At 57.3% G+C, this 14,962-nt stretch overlaps 1 protein-coding gene across 2 annotated transcripts; it reads right to left on the bottom strand.

The window, feature by feature from the left end:
* Nucleotides 1-2,240: 2,240 nt before the first annotated feature.
* On the bottom strand, nucleotides 2,241-7,257 carry DLX3 (distal-less homeobox 3). 2 transcript variants are annotated; one of them, XR_010937308.1, is made up of 4 exons: nucleotides 6,869-7,257; nucleotides 5,639-5,829; nucleotides 2,850-4,073; nucleotides 2,241-2,514 (listed from the first exon to the last, which is right to left on the bottom strand). XR_010937308.1 is itself a non-coding variant. In XM_067714808.1 (3 exons), the coding sequence occupies exons 1-3, from the start codon at nucleotides 7,191-7,193 to the stop codon at nucleotides 3,726-3,728; spliced, it is 864 nt and encodes a 287-aa protein (XP_067570909.1). In that variant the 5' UTR covers nucleotides 7,194-7,257; the 3' UTR covers nucleotides 2,241-3,725. The 2 variants fall into 2 exon arrangements, 1 of the variants encoding a protein (XP_067570909.1); XM_067714808.1 differs by having other exon boundaries at nucleotides 2,241-4,073.
* Nucleotides 7,258-14,962: the final 7,705 nt, after the last annotated feature.

Genomic DNA, 14,962 nt, shown 5'->3' with positions numbered 1-14,962 from the left:
GGGGTGGGCACAGCTGCCCAGCTCTCTGACACTCTGCCCTGGCGTCTTAGTAACCTGAGCTGCAGAAAAGCCCATGAAGAGCACGCATTCTCCAGACAGACCAGGGTTCAAATCCCAGCATTGCCATGTATTAGGTATGTGAACTTGACAGAGATTGGACCTCTCTGAGCCTCAGCTTCCCCATCTGAAAATTGAACACTATACCACCCCCCTCCCTGGCTGTTGCGAGGATAACATGCAAAGTGCCTGGCGTAGAGTAGGAGTTTAGCAAATCCAGCCCTTATTAAGGTTTGGAGAACAGTGATCCTCAGGGCAGACTAGGGTTCCCTCGCCCCCCTCTTCTTCCCTGAAGGTTGTCACGAGGCAACGGGTGTAGTCAAGAAGCACCTGGCAGAAGATGGGCTCGGCTGCCCCACCTAGGCACTCTGCCAGGTCCCCCACCCAAGTCCCTGTCCTCGTGGCTCTCCTACCCACCAGGGCTGTGAAGAGGGCCACCTGCCTGGCCTGGAGGTGAGGAGAGGAGGAAGGGGAGGTGAGGGGCGGGGCTGACCCTGAGGGAGGTCACCCGGGCAGTTAATCCAGCCTGACAGAGCAGGGATGAGCAGGGAGGAATTAGGGAGCTTACAACATCCTTTCATCCCGCAGCAGCCCGCCCGCCAGCCTGCCCGCCCAGCCTCCCTCCTTCCTTCCTCTCTTTCTGCCCTTTTTTTTCCCTCTCCCTCCCTTTGCTGGCAGCCCAGTCCTAATAAAATGCAGTGTCTCCAGTAAGTCTGCCCGGCTGCCGCCTCGCTGCTCCTGCCTGCACGCAGCCCTCAACCCAAACTGCTCAGCTCAGCCCCGCCTGGCAGCTGCCACTTAACCCTTGCCAGCCTGGCTGGCGTCCGTGGGCTGGAGGCCCTCCTCCCTTCCACCACCCTCGGGCGTGGTGGGAGGCGAGGCGAGGCGTATTTTCTGAGAGGCAGAGGGTGAGGCGAGGGCTGGAGGGCCCCCACGTTCTGGAGCCCTGCTGTTCCACAAGGCCCTTCTGTCTTCTGCCTTCTCAGCCTTATTCTGCTTTGTGCCTCACCATAGCCACAGAGGCCAAAAGGGTCGGGCTTGTTGTTCCCATTTGACAGATGAGGAAACTGAGATTCTGACAGAGAGGTTCCGGGCGAAGCTGGGTCACCTGGGCTGCTGGGTGGTGTTGCTGACTCCGTCCTAGACTTTTTCCAGCACAGGGAGCTGCCTATACCTGTGTGTGTGCCCGTGATGCTCGGGTGACTTGAGCGAGGTGTGTGTGCACCTGGGTACCCCTTGGAGTGTACGATTTGTATATTTGTGAGATGCTACCATGTCTCAGGTGTGCGTTTGGGTCTGTGTACTGGCCTCAGAGGGCAACACGTTTGCCTGAGGTGGGAGTCCGTGTATGTGCGATGGTAGAGAGATGCATTTCTTGGTACGTGTGTGTATAAGCGAGAAAGGGGGCTTCACAAACGTGTGCGTGCATTCACGCTGTCTCCCATCTGTGCCAAGACGTTTGTTCACACACACACCCCTCCGTTCCTCCTGCCACCTCCAGCTCTCCGTCCTCAGAGTCTGGCAGCTGGAAGAGGAGGGTGGCGGCACTGCTGGCCCAGGCCGGCAGCTGCAGCAGCAAGAGGGCTCTGAGTCAGGGCCCGAGCACTCCCAGGGAAGGTCAACGTGGAGACCCCTTGTCTGTTTCCATGGTCCAGCCTGGATCCCAGTGGCCTGGGGTCCCTGCCAGCTGTGGGACCAGTGGCGTTCCCCCTGCCTGAGGCCTCACCCTCACCCCCAGCTGAAAGGGATAGACAGGAGGGTGAGGGGCCAGGGCATGGAGGCAGGCGGTTTACACGCGTGTGCAAGCGTGTCTGCGTGTGAGCCCAAGATCACAGAGCAGCCCTGAGATGACCCGGTGGCAGTGGCGGAGGGCTGCTGGCTGGCAGGGGACGCCAAGCCACAAGCAGCGTGGAGTCAGGCGGGCCCAGGGCTGGGAGCCTCCACTCCCCAGACCGTGGGGGCAGCCATGGGGTCAGAAGTACCTACTACCCGGCGCCAGGCCCAGCCCAGTCCTCGAGCCCAGAGCCCCGGCACTAGGTCCCCAGGGCTCTGACTCCCCCAGGAGACCCTGGAGGCTCAGAGGGCTCTCCCCACCAGACACCTTCCCCAACTCCCGGCCCTCCGCCGAGAGCTGCCTGCCTCTCGCCTCCAGTTCAAAGAGCTCAGTGGTTATTTTCTTCTTTTTTATTAATGTTATATATAAAGATGGGTCCAATAAGAAAGCAGAAATGAGAAGGCTGGGAGGGGGTGGGACTTGGCTTCGTTCCTCTACCCCTGGGGTGGGACTCTTCGAGATCCACCACGTCTCTCCTCTCGCCTGCGCCTCCCACAAACCCAAATCCAGCCGGAGCCCACATCTGTTTCTCTCAGCTCGCGACGCACAGGCAGGTACATCCAGGAGGAAAGGGCCACATAAATAGGAAACCACAGTAGGGAGGAGGCTGCTTCTCTCTGTTGCTTTAAAAAAAAATACATACTATATATATATATATATATAGCTACAGTCTCCTACATCTCCTTTTCTTCGATGTTCGACCACATCAGGGGTGGAGGAAAGTTAGCTCTGGGGGGCGTCTGGGCCAGGAAGGGGCAGTGCCACTGACCCTTCAGACAGCCACCCCCTCACCCCTAAAGGCACCGAGTTATAACCCTTCCCATGTGCCCCGTGCACCTCACCCGACATTCTCCGTCTTGGTGGGAATTATCCGTTTCCAAGGCCACCGGAAAGGGGGTGTTTTGGGGTTTGTCTTGCCTTGGAGATTTAGGGTTTGGCGCCAAAACTGCCAACTTACTGGAGGAGAGGAATAGGTGGGGTGCGGGCGAGCAGAGGCACCCACGCAGGGGAGATTGGTCCTATCTGTTAACAATGCCCTTTGTCTTCCTGTTTTTCAACAGCTTTTGAAACCAAAGTTGTGCAAAGTCCTGTACATGGAAGAAGAAATGGGTCCTCGGGAAGGATGCCTGGGACCCACCCCTCCTCTCCAACCAAAGCGGGGGAGGGGAGGTGCTCCTTGAGTTCTCTCTAAAGCCACAAATATTAAAAGCTTCCCTTACTTGGGGGCTTTTCTTTGGTTTAACCCTCAAACCCTAAATGAGGGCTAAAAGTTCAGGGCGGGGCTCGTTGAGGTCCCCACCCTGAGTCCCAGTCTCAAGGTTCAATGTCTTTTTGGCAGAGGGAATGCTCAGTTAAGGGGCAGCCCAGGTCCCCATGGCAGGGACTTAGGCCTGGCAGGTCCCAGAATCCACAGTGCCTGGTGCCCCAGCCCAGGCCTGACCTGAAGACGCTCCACGGTGTCCCCAGTGCCCAAGGAATCCAGTCTAGGGACTCGGTACTAAGTTTTAGAATCTGGAAGATGATGAGCCATTTAAAGCCAATCCAGGCTCTTGGAGCAGAAGGGAAACAGCTGTCCCAGCTGCAGTGAAGTTCCCAAACATCTGGAGGGGCACCCCAGTGTCTAGGCAGGGGAAGGGAAATTCAGGGGGCATCCTTGGTCCATGCAAATTTCATCTGGAAGCTCTTGGGTCCCTGGAGGAAGGGGCAAGGGAAGGGGGAGAAGGGGTGTCCTTTCCCCTGTGCTCCTCGATGATTCCTGAGTGTCGGCTAGGACGGAGGCGCCTTCTGCTTGGTCCTGGGGTTCCTTCGTGAGAGGTTCAGGCCAGGTGGGTGCTCAGTACACAGCCCCATGGTTGGGCGGGGGCCCGGGGGAGGCATGGTGCAGGGCGGCTGGTTGAGGCGGCGGCTGCTGTAAGTGGGGTCCACTCAGGTTCTGTGCATGGTACCAGGAGTTGGTGGGGTCGTCCAGGTAGCTGGGGGAAGCACTGTACGGGAGCGGCGGGGGCAGCTGGCTGCGGGCGGGGGCTGGAGTCGAGTGGGAAGAGGTGTCCCAGAGGGCAGGTGACGGTGGTGAGTTGCAGGCCATGGAATCACTGTTATTGGGGCTGTGCTCCAGGGGCGCCTCCCCGTTCTTGTACAGCTTCTTGAATTTGGAGCGGCGGTTCTGGAACCAGATTTTCACCTGCCCCAGAGAAGAAAGGGGGAGCTAGTTAGCCTCGCAGAACGCTGAGTGAAAACCCATCGGGGAACCCAGCCTAGAGAGGGCAAGGCCAGCACCCACCGTCACACGAGATCCAGGCAAAACCCAGGCACCCGAACCCCCAGGCCAGCATCTTTTTTCTGTCGGGGACAGAACTTCGGCCAGGAACTACTGACTGCCTAGGTCCAAAGCGTGTGACCTTGGGGAAGTTACTTAACCTCTCTGGTTCTTGCTTTCCTCATCTACAAAATGGGGCTGATGACAGCACTATTACCTATGTCCTAGGGTTATGATGATGCTCAAATAAGTTAAGACAAATGAAGAACTCAGAACAGCCAGCCATCCTACTGACGTAGTAAAGCACTGAAGAAAAGGCAGCCCAGGTGGGAGATGGGCGGTTTGTGGTATTCTGTTCACATTGGAAACCCAGAAGCAGAGGTGCACAGATACACAGAGACACATAAGCATCTCCACGCGCGGCAACGTACGCACTCACAGCTTCACACACGAGACACCAGGCTATAAAGATACACACACGCACAGATACAGCCAGATAAACACCCTGCAGAGGTGAGCACCCACGTTCACACACTCAGGAGCCCTCCAGGGCTGGCTAATGGGGGTGACCTGGGGACTCGGGAGCAGGTGAGCCATGATTCCCCAGATTTCCCTTGGGGTTTCTCCCCCTCCCCCTGCTGCTCTCCACCCCATGACTGGTACAAACAATGAATCAGCTCCTCACCGGGTGACCCAGATTCCCTTCCCGGAGGACCAGGCCCCATGCAGCCGCAACCCAGGCCCGTCTGTCAACACCTGTAGGGAGCCAGGCGTCCGCCACTCCTCCCCTGAGCAGTGACAGGCTGCTGGGGGCTTTAGGGACAGACTGGGGGTGGGGGAGTCCCACCTCTGAGTTCCTGCCCGCCTTTGTGGGGAATCTCTGTTCCTGGCTCCGGGCACACACAAAGGGGTGGAGCACTGGGTGCCGAGCAGGAATGCAGTCTTTTGATGCAAGCACACACTTCTGTACATGCACTCACCCCTGTGCCCAGTCAAGTACATCTGCCTTGCCATCTATAAGCACAGTGACCCGTGAAAGGCCTCACTCCTTAAGTGTGCTTTCCCACATGTACACAGATCCATTCGCCTGTGTGCAAATGTATACATGAATACACGTATATGTACACCTCTTACACACACATGCCCAGCCTGGGGGGAGACACGGTGGAGACTCCTATCAGTAACCAACCCTGTGAGTGACCCACACTGTTGGGGGCCTGTGGGAGCTGTCAGTTCTGGGGTACAGGGAGGACATCTCTCCTTGTGAGAGACTCAGTGGCACCGGTTCACCAATCTGCACGCCTGCACACGTGCTAATGCACAACCTTCTAACAGAGACTGAGATCCGGGGGCCCCTCCGCCCACAAGCAAGGGTTTGAAGGCCCTGCGGGGGACTTAAGAGGCCATCTAGGCTCAGCAGCGCCTGGGGAGTCCCGGGGTCCCGCGGGGCCCCACCGAGTCCTCGCGGCCCTCGACCGCCCACCACTGACCTGCGTCTGCGTGAGGCCCAGCTGCGCGGCCAGCTCGGCGCGCTCGGGCAGCGCCAGGTACTGGGCCTTCTGGAAGCGGCGCTGCAGGGCGGCCAGCTGGTAGCTGGAGTAGATCGTGCGCGGCTTTCGGACCTTCTTGGGCTTCCCGTTCACCATGCGCACCTCGGCTTCCGGTTCCTCCTTCACGGACACTGAGGGCAACGCACGGGTCAGTGGGCGGCTCAGCCTCGGCCTGCGACCCCGGGGCCCTCATGGGCCCCGCGGGACACCCCACCCTCCGGCCCACCTACTCACCCCGGGACTTCCCGGCTGCTCGCTCCGCCGCCGGCGCCCCGGGTGGGAGCTGCGGCCACAGTGCCGGGCCGGCGGCCGCCCGCGACGCGGCGCTCCCCCGCTCCCAGCTCCGCGCCCCCAGAGCGCGGTCCCGGCGCCAAGCTACCACCGGACGCGCACGGCCGCCGCCTCGCTCTCCGCAGCTCCCGCCACCGTCTGCCCGCCGCCCTGTCGCCCGCACCACGCTGTCGGTCGCTTCTCTCCCTCCTTCCCTTCCGTCCTCCCTTCCTTTATTGTTCTTTAAACTTTTTATTTTAGAATAGTTTTAGATTTTCAGAAAAGTTGCAGACACATCAGACTCCCTTCTTCTTTCCTTCCTTCGCCCTTTCCTCTGTTCCTTTCTTGTGTCCTTTCTCTCACTTTGTCTCTCCACTTTTACGCTGACTCCACTTTTCTCTTTTTCAGTTTCTCCACTCTCCGCTGCTGCTTCCTTCCCTGTTCCGGTAATTCTGAGGGGTCTCTCTCCGTGTCCCCCTCACCTTTCTCCCTCTCCCCCAGCCCAGATGCAAAGCGGGGTCGCAGAGCTTCCAGCGCCCGCTGCCTACCCGCCAGCCCTCTACAGCCCGATGGAGGACCGCCTGCTGAAGTGCCCGGAGAGCACCTGGAGCAGGAGGTTCTCTGACATCCACAGCCCCTGCGTCCTCGCCTCGCTCACTCGGATCCTCACCCAGGACCACGGCGCCGCACACGCACCACGCCCCGAAGGCGCGCAGTCTCGGGACTGGAAGGTCGTCTGTCCCCTCTGGGGGTCATCTAGCCCACCTTCTCTAACTTCGGACAGGTACATTGCTTACCCGGGGCGCCTCCCTAGATTTCCGCTCCAATTCCTCGCCTTTCTCTCGCTCGCTCGGGAACCTCCCCGTGTCCCCCACTCTCCCGCGACCCTGTGGTCCTCACCTGGGTCCTGCGCGGGCAGTGGCTGTTCCCGGTAGGCTCCGTATTGCCGGTAGGAGGTTCCGTAGGTATACTCGGACTTGGGCGAATACGCGCCCGTGCCTGCAAGCCCGTTGAGGTTGAACTGGTGGTGGTAGGTGTAGGGGTTCACGGTCTGGCCATAGGGCTGGCCCGAGTAGTAGTCGTGCTGGGGAGCGCTGTAGTAGCCCAGGTCAGTGACGGAAGACTCCGGCAGGGTGGGCGAGTCCTTGGAACCCGCATGGCAGCTGAGCGAGCTGGAGATATCGGTGAGGATGCTGCTGAGCTTGCGATCGAAGGAGCCACTCATCCTGGCGGGCGCCGCGCCACCCCCCGGGCTGGCCTCGGCCGGAGCGCCGGAACCGGCAGGAGCGCGGGGGAGGCGGAGGAGACGAGGCGGGGGTGCGTGTCCGGAGGGCAAGGGGAGGGCCCGGCAGCGTCTCTGGGGAGGGTCGGCCGAGGGGCGCTTAGACCATCGCCGGGCTTCCGGCGGTCGCGGCGCGCCTCTCGTAGCGTCCCAAGCCACAGTCAAATGCTACCAGCTCCGCCCGGCCAGCCGGTTATAGACTCAATAGTGGAGTCGCAGAGGGAGGCCCCAGCGCTCTGATTGGCTGCAAGTCTTGCCTTCCAGGCAAAACATGCTCTTGAGCTCTTTCGTTCCTCTCTCTCGCTCTCTCTCTCTCTCTCATTCTTTGTTGTTACCCAACACACACACACACACACACACACACACACACACACACACTCACACAGACCCCTCTGTTCCTCCTCCTGTGGGTCCCTCCCTCAGCCCAGATAAACCCCCAGTGTCTCTGAAGGAAAGAGTGGGAGGAGGGTGTCTATCTGTAGAGTCCCCAGGATCCTTCAGTCTGTCTGTCTCTCTGGCTGTGGGTGGAAGGTGGGCTCAGGTGCGACAGAGAAGGAGGGGAAGTTGCCTATTGGGTGTTTGTGGAGGGAGGTGGTCCAAGGTGTGTGTGTGTGGGGAAATGACAGGCAGATAAACACGCCCGAAGTAGAAGCCCCCAGGGCTCCTGATAATGTTCTAATTTCTTTTAAAATCAGACGAAAGGAGAACATTTTAGGTTGAAGAAAATGGTTGAGTGTATATTCATATATTTATTGTCTTTACAGCAATGCAGTCATAAAGTGTAATTCAAAATATATATATTCTTAATGGAGGAAGGGGCCCAGCAGGCAAAAGTGCCCTGGGCCTATGAAAGTCATCACTGGGTCCAGGGAGGGTCCTATTGGAGAGGGCCTGGTAGGCAGGTGTGTGGGTGCGGGGCTTATAGAGAGGGTGGAGGTGCACAGCCTGTGTGTGGCGATGTTAAATTATCTCCAAAACTTTCAGAGATGGCCTAGGCTTGCTGGAGGGAACTGGGAACCTGGGGTCCCCATGAGGATGGGCGGGACACAGGCTGGATATCTGTGTGCTTCGGTAAGTTTGGGGGCAGATTCTGTGTATTGGGGACAGCGCCGGGGGAGTGTGGGCCTTTTTAGAGGTCAGGGGTAGGGGATGCGTGTACTTGAGGTGTGTGACGGGAGGATTTCAAGTGTTCCGCAGTAGGTACAGAGTTCATTTACATGCAGAGAATGTACGTGAGTGCAGGAGTGTGAGTGTGAGAAAGTGTACCAGTGTATATGGGGGGGCTGTAAGCAGTGTGAGTGGAGGACCATGGGATGGGGTGTCTGTGTGTGAAAGTGTAGTTGTAAACCTATGTACATAGAACTCAGCCCCTTCCCGGTCTCCGGCAGTTGGGAACCATGATGCTCCGCTGAACCCCGTCCCCACAAGAAAGCTCTGAAGAAGAGGCTCTGCTCCCCGGGGACCCCCACCCCCCAGTTCTGTCTAGCCCACAAGGCCAGGCCTCTAGGGCACCCAAAGGGTTCCCAACGCTTGAGCGCATGTATCCATTCCACTCTCAATTCTGCTTCTCCGCCTTTCTTGGTGGGGGGAGGGGGAGCTCCTCCAAATATTTCCTTGCTGCGTATAACGTTCACGCAGGGCTCCCCGTCAATTCTTCTCCTGTCCCCTTTCCCTGCCTGGACGGCTGACGCGTCCCAGGGACACGCAGTGCCAGCGCTCCACCTTCTGGTCAGTCCTGGCCTCTGCGGCCTCCCCAAGTCTCGCCCAGCCCCGAGGAAGGGTCTCCTTCATAGACTCTGTCCGGTAGAGAAGCGTGCAGGGGGCTCTGTGCCCCTTGCCAAAGTCAGACCGCCAGGGCGGGCTGCCAGGGTTCTAAGGGCTTTGATAGCTGCCGTTGGCTGAGACAGAGGGCCACAGTCCGCGGGCCGAGGGGCAGGAGTGCCCGCCAGGTCCAGGTGGCTCCGGGGAGGCGTGGGAAAGGTGGGGGCGGGGGGCGGGCTAGAGGAGAGCTATCTGTCTATCTCCGCGTCCCCCCAGCGCCTATCGCCCGCCGCTCCGAGCCCGTGGCGGGACGAGTTACCACCCGCTCTGGATGCCCTCTGTTCTGTTGCCAAGAGGGCGCCTAGAGAGCCCGCGGCGCTGGGGGCAGGAAGGGCACTGGGCAGGCCGGCTCCCCCTCCCAGGATGAGACCGGGGGAGGCGGGCAGGGCCTGCTTTGGACCTCCCAGCTCTCCAAAGCGTCGGATAAGCCCCTTCGCGGGGGCTCATTCATTCATCCATCCATCAACTGAGACAGAGAAGGGCCAGGTAATTCAGAGAAAGCAGAGAGTCGATCTTCCTCACGCGGTTCTCACAAAGGCCTCACTCCCTTCCCTCCTCACTGCCGCTCCTGAGTAAAGTGAAAGAGCACTGGGCTGGGAGTCCGGAATCCTGGAATCATGAAAGGGTGGTGGTGATGGTGGGTTATGTTAGGATAATTTCTATGCTGCATTCTGCTCTGAAAGTCCAAGAGTTCTAGAAGTGGATTAAAACTGCAGCATTAGGGACTTAAGCGAGCAATTAAACAATTGGTAATGTGAGGTTAGTATCTGGTGCCCCATTGCCTTCTGTGCTCCAGGACACGAGGGACTGCATCTGTCCAGTTCACTACTACCTTCCAGTTACATAGGGCAGGTCCTGGCACACACAACCTCAGTGCTCAGTAGATGTTTGTTGAATGAATAACTGAGACCCCCTAATACTGGAGAGGGGCTGAATCATCTTGGCTGGGTATGCTTGTGGGGTTAGGAAAAGGGGCGGCATGGAGCAGTCACCGGCGTCAAGCTGTCCCACTCTAGCGCAGAAGCAGCTTCCCAGATGGGGCCATATGGCCCCAAAGGGGCCTGTCAGACCAGCAGGACTGAAGCCACCAGCCACTGGGCTGGCACCTGCCAGCTCAGGGTGACGAGGTTGCCAGAGGATACAGTGGGACCAGTGCCACCCACTGCACCTCGCCCGAGCCAACAAGATGAGCAGGTGTCAGCCTGGCCAGAGTCCTGCCCCTGGTGGAGGGGTGATGGAGGGGCAGTCAGTCAGGTGCCTCTGGGAGGCTGGTGGGAGGGAGAAGGGGCAGTGCTGGCCAATGCCCAGGTCAGAGTCCATTGCCCACCCTCTCTCTGGCATGAAAACAGGTACCTTGTTGAAGCAGGCTGTTCCCTGAAGCCTAAGTATTATGCCACCTGGGCACGGCCACAACAGCTGGTCTCACAGAGTGCCAGGTCTGAGGGGAGGAACTTAGGAAGGAGGACGGAAGCAGAGGGTGAGCCGGCCAGCCCTTGCTCTCTTCATTGCCTGGTGAGCTGGCGCCATCTAGTGGTCACTGTGAGGAGGCGAGTCCAGCTCTACTGGGGAGACCTGGGAAGCGGGCCACCTGTGGGACCCCACCAACATCCCCAGAAGGAATGTTATCTTTACTTATCGTAGGAGCCCTGTCAACACTAAATGTTCACTTTCATCATCACCTTGCCTTACTCTGCAGCTGCCGCCTCTCCCTCCTCCCGCCCGTTCTTGTCCAGCCAGTGGCTCCTTCCTTTAGGTTTCTCATGAATAAATCAAAAAGTGGAGTATTAGGGGCTTCCCTGGTGGCGCAGTCGTTGAGAGTCCGCCTGCCGATGCAGGGGGCGTGGGTTCGTGCCCCGGTCCGGGAGGATCCCGCGTGCCGCGGAGCGGCTGGGCCCGTGAGCCATGGCCGCTGAGCCTGCGCGTCCGGAGCCTGTGCTCCGCGGCGGGAGAGGCCACAACAGTGAGAGGCCTAAGTACCGCAAAAAAAAAAAAAAAAAAAAGTGGATTATTAGATGGCCTCTGAGGTCCCTTCAAGCTCTGATGTTCTAAGATGTTTAATTCTAGAGCTCTTGTCTCTTAAGGGGGAAATTCCCCCTACCTTTTCACCAACCCCCTTGGAGATCCACCCCAGGCCTTCAGCACTTTGCAGCCGGGATGTTTTTCTTCTTTCTGGGGTCCTTCATCCAGCCAACAAATCCTTCCTGAGCTTCTACCATACTAGGTTCTGGGGATGGAGTAGTGAACAAGGCACACACAATGGCCTCCTCCACGGAGCCCAGGGTTTAGTGGGGGAAGTGGATACACATGCAGCCAGTTTCACTATGTGCTGGGATGGGGGCAGCACACGCTGCTGTGACAGCCCAAGGGGGCCCAAACCCGTTGTGGAGGTGGGAGGATATCTGAGCTGAGGCTTGAAGGACGTGTGGGCCTCGGCCAGGAAAAGCAGGGATGAGGGGATGAAGAGGGTTCCAGCCAAGGGAAAAGCCTGTGCAAAGGCTAGTGAGACTTCCTGGGGCATAGCGCTGGGGCTGGAGTGGAGTCAGAGCCCCAGAACACAGAGCCCCTGGGACTCCAGAGCAGGAGGGTGGGCTTCATCTGGAGGCTTTAGGAAATCACTGAAAATTTTTAACCAGGGGAGATCGGATTTTCATTCCAGAAGAGTCCCTCTGGCAGCTGTGTGGGGTTGACTCAGAAGGACAAAATTGGAGGCTGGGAGGCTGCTGCAGAAGCAGGGGAGAGGGGGGAGCTGGGTCTGGGTTAAGGAAGAGGCAGTAGAGGTGAAGAGAAGTGGGTGAATTTGAGACATGGTTAGAAGGTAGAGTGATAGTGCTTGGCTGTATATGACAAGGAGCGGGGAACAGCAGGGAATAACATTCAACTTCTGACTTGGGCAACTGTGTGGAAAGTTGGGACCATTCTCCGAGAGAAAGAACACCAGGGAGAGGGGGTGCTTATGGGGAGGAGGATGTGTCCTGTTTTTTTCAACTTCTCATTGGAGTATAAAATTTATGCAGAAAAGTGCACAAACCACAATCAGTGATTTGCACAAAGCAAACACGGCCGTGTAACTAGCACCCAGGGCGAGGACCAGGTCGGGAATCATCACCTGCATGGCACTCAGATGCCCCCTCTTGTTCCCTTCAGCTATTGCTCCCCAGGGTCTTAACGCCCAGCACCACAGCTCAGCTTAGCATATAATTGGAAGTGTACAGTGTGTACTCCTTCATGTCTGGCTTCTTTTGCTCAACATAATGTTTGTGAGATTTATCCATATTGCTGGATAAATCATTCATTTTCAGTACTGTGGGCGGGTATTCTAGCATAGGAACGTGCCAACATTTGTTTATCTGCTCTACTGTTGATGGGCATTTGAATAGTTTCCAGTTTGGCGTCCTCGTGAGCAGTGCTCCTGTGAGCGTTCTTGTACATGTGCTTTGGTGCACATATGTATACACTGTTGTTGGACACGAGGAGTGGGATTGTGAGCCGCGGCGTGGGCGTGCATTCTCCTTTAGAAGATTCTGCCGAGTAGTTCTCCAAAGTGCTTGTGCCATCAGCTCCATTTTTTTTTTTTTTTTTTTTTTTTTTTTTTTGCGGTGCGCGGGCCTCTCGCTGTTGTGGCCTCTCCCGCTGCGGAGCACAGGCTCCGGACGCGCAGGCTCAGCGGCCATGGCTCACGGGCGCAGCCGCTCCGCGGCAAGTGCGATCTTCCCGGACCGGGGCGCGAACCCGCGTCCCCCGCATCGGCAGGCGGACTCCCAACCGCTGCGCCGCCAGGGAAGCCCCATCAGCTCCATTTTTTTTTTTTTTTTTTTTTTTGCGGTGCGCGGGCCTCTCGCTGTTGTGGCCTCTCCCGCTGCGGAGCACAGGCTCCGGACGCGCAGGCTCAGCGGCCGTGGCTCACGGGCCCAGCCGCTCCGCGGCACGTGGGATCTTCCCGGACCGGGGCGCGAACCCGCGTCCCCCGCATCGGCAGGCGGACTCCCAACCGCTGCGCCGCCAGGGAAGCCCCATCAGCTCCATTTTGATCCTGCTGAACCTGAGTGTTTCTCAGACATCTAGGAGGAGCTGTCCAGCAGGCAGTTGGCTACGTGGATCTGAACAATCAGTAAAGAAGCTGGGATTGGAGATGTAAATTGGGGGCTTGGGACAACTTGTGGTAAGTGAAGTTCGATGGCATGGGTCTGATGGTCCAGGACGGGGGGGTGGAGAGAGAACAGAGGGTCGAGGGTCTCTCAGGGCAGCACCTGTGAGAGAGTGACCAGAGAGTGTGAGGCAATGCAGAGGGAGGTGGCCCTGAGTTTGTGGGGGGCTGGGAGAGTGTTTCAAGGAGGACGGAGTGGTCAGCAAAGTCAAATCCTGCTGTGAATGGCCAGATGGGGACTGAGATGTGCCCACGGGATGACATCTCAAGGAGGCATTTGGTGATTTCAAGGAAGAGTGGGTTCAGGGGAAGGGAAGTTTATGGCCGGCTGAAGGGTAAGTGGCAGGGAGGGTGTGCAGAGAACAAGTGAAGTTTGACTCTGAAAGGAAGAGGAATGGAGAGGGTGGTTGCTGGAGGGCATTTGGCACATGGGGAGGGGTGTCTGTGTGCTTTAAATGGGAGGAAGTCTGTTTAGAAGTCAATGACAGCAGCCAGCAGAGGGGACTTGGGAAAGGATCTGGAAGCCCACCCAAGGGGTTAGCCTTACAGCAAGTTCTCTCTTCAATTGAGTCAAGAGGAAAGATGACCCAATAAGAGCTAGCTTTCACTGAACGTTCTACGCATATGAGTTCGTTCACTCTGCCCACCGCCCTGTGAGGGGGAAACTGAGGCACAGAGTTGACAGAGGGGGAAACTGAGGCACAGAGAAGCTAAGTAAATGCTGGATTCACAGTTTGAGCCCAGGCAATCTGACTTTTCACCTCTGTGGTAGCTACTCCGTTCTCTGTACTTTTCTGGATGCTTGAAACATTTCAGAGGAAACAGAGCTGTTCAAGACATTTGGGGGTTCCTGTATAGGTGTGTATGCAAAGTAGGTGTGAAGTTAGTAGCTGAGGAGAGGGGAGATGGTGGCTGGTCCCAGAGGTTTAAGGACAGTGGAGAAAGGTAGGTCCCAACTGTAGCTGCTGCCATGGGAACCAGGGAGAGGACTGGCCAGGGGAAATGGAAGAATACCCAGGGCACCTAGAGCCCTCTTGCTTGTGAGAGGTCATGGGGTTGCAGTGACCCCAGGAAGCATGGTGGGGGTCCCAGGTGGTGGGTTGCCCTCCAGCTGGGCTCAGCACCAGCTGTGGGCAGATTGTTGAGTTGACCAGGTAGAGGTTGCTTAGCAGGCAAGGGAGGAGCGGACCTTAGCGAGGGTTGCTCAAGTGGTTTCCAGGGGACTCTTAAGTTGGGCAAGGAAAGAAGTGGAGGGTAGAGTGATTGGTGGAAAGTGGAGGAGAGTCCAGGCTGGGGTCCCCACAAGGTCAGAGGGAGGCAGCAAGGAGATCACAGAGGGGACGCTTTTGTGGTCAGAGAGCCAGAGATTGGAGTCTATTCAAACTGTGGGGGAGAGGGCAGTGGGGAGAAAATCTCGAATGAAGCTGGGGAGGGAGGGTACAAATATAAGAGTTACACCACACTTCTCAGAAACCGTGCGAGCAAAATCAGAGTGGGGTGAAATCTTTTTTCAAGTGTGGAAAGGAAAAACAACAACATAGAGTTTTTTCTTTAATTAAGTAGTGTTGATTTAAAATATCATGTTAGTTTCAGGTGTAGAGCAAAGTGATTCAGATATATTTTTTTTTCCAGATTATTTTCCACTATAGGTTATTACAAGATATCGAATATAGTTCCCTGTGCTATACAGTAAATCCTAGTTGCTTACCTACTTTTTGTATAGCAGTTTGTATCTGCTAATTCCATA

Source organism: Pseudorca crassidens, chromosome 19 (genome assembly GCF_039906515.1).
Source record: "Pseudorca crassidens isolate mPseCra1 chromosome 19, mPseCra1.hap1, whole genome shotgun sequence".
Classification (NCBI taxonomy): domain Eukaryota; kingdom Metazoa; phylum Chordata; class Mammalia; order Artiodactyla; family Delphinidae; genus Pseudorca; species Pseudorca crassidens.
This window is presented reverse-complemented; position numbering and strand designations above follow the sequence as displayed.